We start from the raw sequence: 8,737 nt of genomic DNA, 5'->3' as shown, positions 1-8,737 counted from the left end.
TAATTGTTGAAAACATTAAAGCGAAGTGTTCTTTTGTATATAGCAAAGCGCTACGTAATGAATAGTAGGATCATTTTTGTCACATAAATGCATTAAATGATGCATTTATCTCTGGCCAAAGGAAGAAGAGATTTGATTGCTTGCAGGTCGGGCAAACTTATTTTCACATCAAGAGACCTTTGTTCGTCCTGCTAAACGACTATGAAGATACAAGGGATGGCTTTGCGCATGTAATTATTTTCCAAAAGTTTTAAAAACGCTATTAATGAGACTTAAATTTGTTATTCGATTATTGCAGTAATATTAGAAAATTACTTTACTATTGCGCACAAAAATAGAAGAAACATTTTTTTCTCTCTAAATTTTCATTATAATAAATATATGTAAATCAAATAAATTTTATGCAATACAAGTTTTATTTCCGTGCATTTTCAAAATTTTAAAATGTCGAAGAAAAATGTTCAAGTTTTGAAAAACTTTCTTTTTTGTCGCGAAATATACTGCTCTTTTTCGTTATCGTTTTCTCGTAAAGCAAAGTCTGGAAAGTTTCCAAGTCGAAACGAGCAACACGAATGTTTATTTGCTAAAATGTAGCAGATTTCAACGTGGATCACGATGGCTTATCCCACTTGGCTGGTATTCTTCAGTAACGAGACAAAATTCGCGGACTTTTTCTTCGAGATTTACGTGCCGTTTGATTGTAAGTTCATGGTGGCTCAGAGTAGCGCCAACGTAACCGACACAGAGATCATCACCGAAGTTTATCAAGTTGACAAACGGAAAGAATTGAGATCCATGCAGTTCGGTATATGGGACGTAAGGAATGGTCTGAAGGGCCCTACGCGTGGCCTATTTTTAAGAAGGAACAATCTTTTCGGCCAGAATATACGCGTTGCGTCGGTCCAGGTAAGGTCGCTTATCCTATTTTCCGCAAGAGAGTCGATTATATCGATGAAAACACGCAATTAGTCAGTCATTGAAAAAAAAATAACAATTATAATAATATTTAAATTAATGATAATTAGTGGAATAGGTTATTAACAATCAACTTTTATGATCTTTCCTACTTTTGTATCACGCAAGACGTAACGGTGCTTTAAAAAGTATTAATTACTTATCACTTTGCATTCTTTTATTAATCTTTTTTTTTTAAATAAAAAGTTCATTATATCGATCTTTGAGGGAGCTTGATATTCGCTTCGGCATAATATTTTTGTGCGCATAGGACCCTCCTATCAGTATATTTCATCGTAACGAACGGAATGAGATAACAGGAATCAGTGGTTTTTTCGGGCAAGTGATACTGCTGTTACAGGAAGCATTGAATTGCACGTAAGTGTACTATTAGATAAAAACTGTATTGTGTTTGTGTGTGAGGGAAGTTATTATATTATATAAAATTACGCTCTGTAGATAAGCATTATTAAACTTAACGATTATATATTATATAGCAATTTTCAAATAGAAATATATAATTCATTGAATTTATGACAAATCAATAATTGCCGTAATATATTATATTGCAACTTCCCATGTTACGTCACTTTTCGCCCGGCTTTTTTGACGTGGCTTTATCGGCTTGATCGGGTTTCTTTTGCTTATCATCATCTTTCTCCGCTGCTTTATCATTTTCTTTTGCTATTTTATTCTTTTTCTCTTCTTTAAGTTGCTTTTGCTTTTCTTTCAGCTCTTTCAATTGTCTCGCGGTCTCTTTTCGGAAATATTCTTCCTCGCTAGCCGCCGCTTTTTCCTCGAAGATCTCCCTCTTTCGGCCATCGCCGCTTCTTCGACGTCTTTCCGAATACGTTCTTGGATTATACGATGGATAAAACCTAGTTATACCATAGGATTCATTGAAAAATATTAAAGTTCTCTCTCATAAAAAAAAGCATAGTATTTAGTATAAGAAATTATCGATTTTGAATTAGCGTAACTTATGCGACAAATAAAATAAAAAACATACTAGATATTTAAATAAGTTATCTAACAAATAATAACTATCTATAATAATGGCTTAAATTGATATTTAAATAGATAGAATATAATTATTTCTCTTTCTACGTTATTTAAACACTTATTACCAAGTTCGATAAAAATTATGACATAAATATTTTTAAAAAGGTTACGTCGTTATTCTGATCCTTTTCAAATTGATCCATTTTGCAGTAAAATTGCGTAGCATGACGTTATCATTGCTCCTTCATCCTGTATCCTTCTTCCTTCCTCTTATTCTGGAATTGCTGCAACAGCTATTGCTGTTCGGAAAGAGTTATCGATAATTTTGACATAATTTTCTAATTATTTAATTTCAAACTTGACAGCTTTCGCTGAAGTTTCGCTGTGAAGTTTCTTCGGAAAAAGCATACAATTGTTGTCGGAAACTAACTGATTATTCCTTTCTCATACAGGCTGCGACAAAATTGTTGACTGTAAAATAACTGATTTTATTTTTAAATGTGCTGCAGATTCACTTACAAGGAGGCTGAGTCGTGGGGTATGTGTCTATCAAGCGGCTCGTGTACGGGTGCAATTGGAATGTTAATAAACAACGACGTCGACTTCGCGGCGACGGAGTTCATGATGACCTCGGATAGATTAGATGCCATCAGTTTTACAACGCCCATTTACACGACCAAGTAGTATACTTCTTCTTCACAAATTCTGATCGACGATACATCTAAGTCTAACAGAACGACATTTTAGCGACAAGTTTGAGATGTCCAATGCCTAAGTTTTAAATACTCTGTATCTAACAAGTACCGGAATGCGCGAATTAAAATTTGTGCAAAATTAATAGGATTTAAGGGAAACGTATTTTACTGTCTGGACGTTAGATCTTGTCGAGTCCATTAAAAACTAATATACTTATGAGTTTGCGAACCGAATAACGTAACTGAAATTTATTATTTACGTTCTCTTTGTTTTAAGATGTCGTGCGTATATTAAAAGGCCTGCTACGTCTGACCTAAAATGGGATGCTTACACGGCACCATTCTCCGCGAACATCTGGGGCAGCATCGGTTTTTTCATCGTACTTACAAGCGGATTGATCGTGTTCATTCAGAGATTATTTGCAATCGCGTCCCCGTATCTTAAAAATGACGACCGTTCGAGATTTACAGAAAATTTGTTTTTCGTCCTAGGAGCGTTTTGCAGTCAAGGTAACTTTGACTTCTACGAATGATTCCCTCCCCCCCCTCCACTCGAGTATTGCGCTTCTCTTGTAGTTCAGTATAATTTTTTTTCAAATATACGACTGCTCTTTCTCATGAAAAATGGTATCATCAGGTATGGTACAATCGACGCTGGATCCCGTGAGAATGGTGCATTTCGTAATTCACCTTTCGGCCGTCGTGATACTAGCCGCGTATTCCGCTGCCTTAATTAGTTTCCTTGCTGTCAAAACGTTCATCATGCCCTTCACGACAATGGACGGCCTTCTGAAAGATGGGACCTATCGTTTCGGCGTGGTCCGTGATTCGGCCGACTATAGTTTCTTCAAGGTGCCTAAAATAATCCTCAGATTATCTTTGCCATAAAATTTCAGGGAGGAAGCATATTGTATATTTGAAGTAATGCCTAATTTATAATTAATTAAATATATTTTTTATTAATATAAGGATATATAAATTATGTACTTTAATTTATATGTTCTTATTTCGATTCTTTTTTTTAAACAAGCTAGTATCTTTTTTTATTCATTTTTCATAAAAATCATATTTACGGAAAGCTCCACGTACGATATACTATACGTACGATATATTTGTGATGATTTTATTACGACAGAATACATCAGATAAAATAATGAGTGTACTGTTCGATGAATTATTAATGAAAGAGACTGATTTGCCGAGTAATTACTTGGACGGCCTGAAACACGTTTGCAAGGAGGACAAATACGCTTTTATGACACTAGATAATATGGCAGCATTGTTGCAACAGAAAGTCGATTGCAAATTGGAGCCATTGGATGTTATCACGCAGACCACCATAGCGATGGCTCTGCAACCAAATAGCCCGTACCGTGGTATCATTAACGCAAAGTACGTGCGAACTTTATTAACGCAAATTAAGATGATTGAGTGTTGCTCTGATAAAAAATTTCCATTTTATTTGTTGCAGTATTCTTCTGCTAAGGGATAGCGGGATCCTGCAGCGTTTGCTGGAAACACAATGGTCGGTCCAGCTAAGTGAAGGGAGTGTACGTGCGCTCGTAAATTTCGCGAATTATCGACCAATAGGCAGAGATTGATACGCTTGTCTCTGATTGTAGGTGAAATCATCGTGGAAATCGGTCGAGATCGGCGACATAATACCTCTGTTGCTCCTCATAATCGCCGCGTTGCTCGTTAGCTTTTTTGTCTGCGCTATGGAGCGCGTTATCTTCAACAGTTTTTCCAAACGAGTCAAGCTAAGAATGAATAACTCACAACTGAATATGTTACATCGTTAGAATGTTATATTTTGTTTAATAAAATTTGACAAACATACAGTCGTCTAAAACTATAATGTACTTTCTACATCTTTCATTTATTTTCCGATTTAAATCAAAGTAACTCAAAGTAAATAACGGATAGATTATCCCTCCGAATTATTCTTTCGAATTTCAAATTCTTCGTCTCGTGTTTATGATTTCACATAGCTTTGTTTACATCAGTAGAACGAACGGTATTTTGTGGTCAGGGCAAACACTCGTAGGTTCTAGGATTTGCTGATTGCTCTGCCAGTCTCGTTCGAGAGTTGCTATCGACAACAAGTTAAAATCGCGGTTTGTCAAAGTGTTTCCACCGATCTGTGACTTTTCAGTTTTAGTCATTAAATTAATAATTAAAGTACTTGATGTAATATTATGTTAAAGATATGAGAGAGATATATTCTAATATATATTCAATATGTATACTTATTCAGTTTATATACATATTGAATATATTATATATTAAACATGATAATATAAAAGATTAATTGTTATTATAGTACATATTAAAAATATTATATTTAATTGTTCTTAATCGATGACAAATTAGCTTACATACATTTCTGGAAGCCAAATCATGTCGGGAAGGATTCCTCTGTCGGATCGCAAACCATTTGCCTTGAAATATGGCATTGATAAGGAAAATGTGCCGCATTCAACGGTACAAAATGGCAAATCTACCGAAGGCAGGAATGACGGTGGCGGCGCAAAGAAAAAAGGCTTATCGCTCAACGCAGAAAATCGTGCCGTTCGTACAACGTTAGTGCAAGGTTGTTCTTCCGTCGGCGAGGCAAAATTTCGGATTTACTCCGACGGCAATGATGAGAACGTACGATCACGCCCGCGCGTGAAAAAAGACGTATGCAGAAAAGAAATTAGAGCGAGACAAGATAGAACGCTCGAGAAAGCAATCGTATCGACAACGAAAACAGATACTCCTTTACGTCCACGCGCCGTGTTACGCAGGTAAGGAGAACACAAAATAAAGAACGTTAGAATAGCTAAAACGTGAAGAGCTAATGCAAAGGAACAAATTTTTATTTTTCTACAGAGCACGTTCTTCAAGCAACTCTCGCCAAATAGTTCCTTTGAATGAGACCGAGATGAATAACAAATTATTTCATCGGAGGTAATTCCTATACATATGATTAAACCACATTTTAAGAAATCTCTCTATATACAAACAGTATGATATAATTTATTTGTATATTACTTAGTTTAAAATACAGAATAAAAGAAAAATGTGGCATGGATAAATTGTTCAGATTTTACTTTCAAAATTGTAACAGATATTAGGGAGGATATTCGACTTTTTCTATGTCATTACATTTGACCTCGTCTAATGTTTACTTTTATGTTTGTTATAAGAAAAAATGTCATGGTTTTTGTAAATTTCCTACATTTTTTCTTCAATTTCTTTCTTAATTCAAATAAATAAAACGTAAATAACGTACGTAACACGTTCTTTCTATATTTACCGTGACATTAATAAATTAATAAATTATTTTTTATTTAGAGCTTATTCTGAAACCAGAAAGCAGCGATTTTTGTCGCGATACTCGCCCTGCGTCGCACAATTATCCGATAATCGAAAAATTAAGCATCTTACAGACGATGTTAAAAAACGAACGTTTTCAAGCATCCAAATGTGGAAGGATAAAATGAGGAAGCCACATAGTTAGTACTTTAAGATAGTATAATGAAGACCCAAAGAAAGTTGTATGCGCAAGCATGAATTAAAAAGAAAATTTTTTTATTTCTGAATTTTTTCAGATGGTACTGTGCCCAAGAACATTATGGGCAATATACAAAATGTGGATAAAACGCGTGCCAAAACCCAATTGCGGAAGAGCTCTGTTATCCATGGATCTGTAGATTTACAATCGCAAAATCGTACGACCAATGTGGATGAAAATATTGAAGAACCGGCACCAAGAGCCGACTCCCTGACGGGTGTATTAAGGTTTTTATCAAAAGAAATTGCAATGATTTTAGAAAATGAGCCAAGTTTAAAAGCACAGGTTGATAAGAGGTAAATCGTAAAGAAATTTGCGGAAATAAAATAAAATAAATTTTCTATTAGTATATTATTAATATTTAATTATTAATAAAAAGTGACATAAAAAAATTGTTTTTTTTTTAATAATAAATTATAATAAAGTAAGTATAGAACACGCTTTGCCGAATTTTGAATTATTGCAAGTATTTTTTTTTTAAGAAACTTTATTCAAGATAATAATTTGAGCACCACGATCATGCCTAATTCTAATATCGCTACGCGTTCTCCTTCCGCCTCGAATCCAGCAGCAGAGGTAAAAAAATATATGATTTATACAAACAGCACAAAAGTGTATATATTTATTAATTACTGTTAATAGAGCAGTATGTTATTTTTTGGTAAAATTACAAATTGATATGCGAATTAGATGTATTTTCAAAACAGTCTTACAGTTACACAGGCATATTGCTATAATTTCAGTATTAAAGTAATATCAATGTAAATAATTTTTTATCTCTTATATTTATTGTGATATTTATGAAAGAAAGTTTTCGCATTTGTCGAAAAGGTACGTTACGAAGAAGGTATGATGACCTTGAAATCATTGGCCAAGCAGGAGAACGAGCTTGACAATATTTGCGAAGCGATGTATATACATGATTATTTGGAAGACGTTCCAGAAACTGAACGTAAGAAAGAGGAAAATTCTCCGAGGCTTTCCTCCCGTTTCCTGCGTGAAAATGTAAACGCGGAACAAAGAAGACTCATCGTGGGATATATTATTCGTCTTGGTGTGAGTATAACATGGGACAGTTACGGACTTTCTATACTTTCTATTAATATAATGATATAAAAATTTATTGAAAGCGATGTAAATTTCTATTTCATGCTCATAAACATACAAAAATTATCTTTATATTTATCAATAACGAAAACGCAAAATATTTTTATGGAGTTTAATTAGAACGAAAAAATGTATTCATCGAAATTATATCAATCTCGATCTTTGTTCTACGATTACGATAATTCTTAGGTACACTGCAACTACTCGCAGCATATCATTTATCAGACTGTCAAGCTGTTTAATGTAGCTATTGATCGAATTTTAGTGGAAACAAGTGATATACAATTATTATGTCTGGCGTGTCTTTGGATAACTCTCAAGCGAGAAGCACCTGAGCAAAAAATACCATCGGTAATAAAACTTTTTGTTCGGAGAAAAGATTGGAGGAAAATGTTATCATAATTAGGTTTAAATAATTATAATTTGAATACAAATTCATTAAATATCTAACGGAACCGAATAATCTTTTTAGGCAACTGTAATACTGCAATTGGCAAAGGATTTATACACTAATCAGGAGAAATATTTGTTAACGTATGAGAGAAAGATTCTTACCGCTGTTAAGTTTAACACACGATTTGCTGATCCGTTCTCGTTACTTTCGTACTACATATTGAATGTAAATCGAGACAGTGGGCGTAGCATTATTAGACCGGATGATATGGGGCGAATCTATTTTTGCGGCTCTTACATGGTAATTATAAATATAAATATACAGTGATTCAGCTTTAGTATGTAAACTGTGCACAAAAACAAATAAGCATCTTTTTTTTTAGATCGATTTATCTATGCTGGATGAAAGCTTATGCGATATCCCGACGTATGTGATAGCAATAGCTGCGGTAGAGTTATCGCTTCAACTTGTATATTCGAGTGACGTTAACGTGGATCAAGCATGGTACCAAGTTTGGAGAAGTAAACAGTCGCTGACAGAGTAAGAAAAAGATAAGCAAGTGGGCGCAAAACAAATGTTCCGGTTTCCGTCTTTAAACGAATGTTACATTTTTCTTAAACGACAGACATATTATTAGTCTTGCAACGAAGCAAATATAAGAATATATAATTTGTGGAATGTTCTGCAAGAAGAAATTAATTTGAAATTTCGCAAGACGGTACTAATTCACGGCTTATTTATTTTTAGATGGGAAGAGCGTGTGATGAATTCTACGAAGCGACTTATAATACAACATGCGCTGCAACACGATAAGTTTACCTCGCATGTTATATATAAAAAGTTTATGCGTAGCAAGTACGGTAGAGTCACCAAGTTTCTTCACGACAAACTGAATTCAGTCGTGATTAATTAGAGGCGCAGAAAGGATTTTCAAGCTTTAACACTTCCTCTCTAATAATTTCTTTAATAATATTGTTTAGATATGTGTGATTTATTTTGTTACCAAAAACATTTATATTTAAATAG

At 34.1% G+C, this 8,737-nt stretch overlaps 2 protein-coding genes across 6 annotated transcripts in view; both read left to right on the top strand.

The window, feature by feature from the left end:
- LOC143895785 (putative glutamate receptor) overlaps positions 1 to 4,490 on the top strand; it is a 5,923-nt gene extending 1,433 nt beyond the window's left edge. The window contains exons 3-11 of one of the 2 annotated variants that reach the window (XM_077403128.1): positions 147 to 230; positions 598 to 906; positions 1,226 to 1,332; positions 2,466 to 2,636; positions 2,929 to 3,161; positions 3,289 to 3,503; positions 3,787 to 4,043; positions 4,123 to 4,201; positions 4,274 to 4,490. In XM_077403128.1, the coding sequence (XP_077259254.1) occupies positions 147 to 230; positions 598 to 906; positions 1,226 to 1,332; positions 2,466 to 2,636; positions 2,929 to 3,161; positions 3,289 to 3,503; positions 3,787 to 4,043; positions 4,123 to 4,201; positions 4,274 to 4,453 (1,635 nt within the window). In that variant the 3' untranslated portion in view covers positions 4,454 to 4,490. Of the gene's footprint in view, positions 1 to 146; positions 231 to 594; positions 907 to 1,225; positions 1,333 to 2,465; positions 2,637 to 2,928; positions 3,162 to 3,288; positions 3,504 to 3,786; positions 4,044 to 4,122; positions 4,202 to 4,273 lie in introns of both variants that reach the window. The other variant, XM_077403127.1, reaches the window with a different exon arrangement.
- Positions 4,491 to 4,635: 145 nt separating this feature from the next.
- Positions 4,636 to 8,715, top strand: LOC143895786 (uncharacterized). 4 transcript variants are annotated; one of them, XM_077403131.1, is made up of 11 exons: positions 4,636 to 4,768; positions 5,025 to 5,440; positions 5,526 to 5,603; positions 5,991 to 6,151; positions 6,248 to 6,506; positions 6,693 to 6,786; positions 7,042 to 7,266; positions 7,507 to 7,668; positions 7,790 to 8,011; positions 8,094 to 8,251; positions 8,459 to 8,715. In XM_077403131.1, the coding sequence occupies exons 2-11, from the start codon at positions 5,052 to 5,054 to the stop codon at positions 8,622 to 8,624; spliced, it is 1,914 nt and encodes a 637-aa protein (XP_077259257.1). In that variant the 5' UTR covers positions 4,636 to 4,768; positions 5,025 to 5,051; the 3' UTR covers positions 8,625 to 8,715. The 4 variants fall into 4 exon arrangements, with proteins under 4 accessions (XP_077259257.1, XP_077259258.1, XP_077259255.1 ...); XM_077403132.1 differs by having other exon boundaries at positions 4,636 to 4,832; positions 6,248 to 6,437; XM_077403129.1 differs by having other exon boundaries at positions 4,636 to 4,832.
- The last annotated feature ends 22 nt before the right edge of the window (positions 8,716 to 8,737 follow it).

This window comes from Temnothorax americanus, unplaced genomic scaffold (genome assembly GCF_048541705.1).
Source record: "Temnothorax americanus isolate GAGA-0224 unplaced genomic scaffold, ASM4854170v1 Scaffold17, whole genome shotgun sequence".
Classification (NCBI taxonomy): domain Eukaryota; kingdom Metazoa; phylum Arthropoda; class Insecta; order Hymenoptera; family Formicidae; genus Temnothorax; species Temnothorax americanus.
Note: the sequence above shows the minus strand (reverse complement) of the source record. Positions and strands in the feature narration are given on the sequence as shown.

Bases quoted from the DNA above. Each gene is read 5' to 3' on its own strand.
- LOC143895786 (XM_077403131.1), top strand. From the start codon at position 5,052: ATGTCGGGAAGGATTCCTCTGTCGGATCGCAAACCATTTGCCTTGAAA. The intron at 6,152-6,247 runs GTTAGTACTTTA...GAATTTTTTCAG, and splicing joins TAAAATGAGGAAGCCACATA to ATGGTACTGTGCCCAAGAAC. The intron at 7,267-7,506 runs GTGAGTATAACA...GATAATTCTTAG, and splicing joins GATATATTATTCGTCTTGGT to GTACACTGCAACTACTCGCA.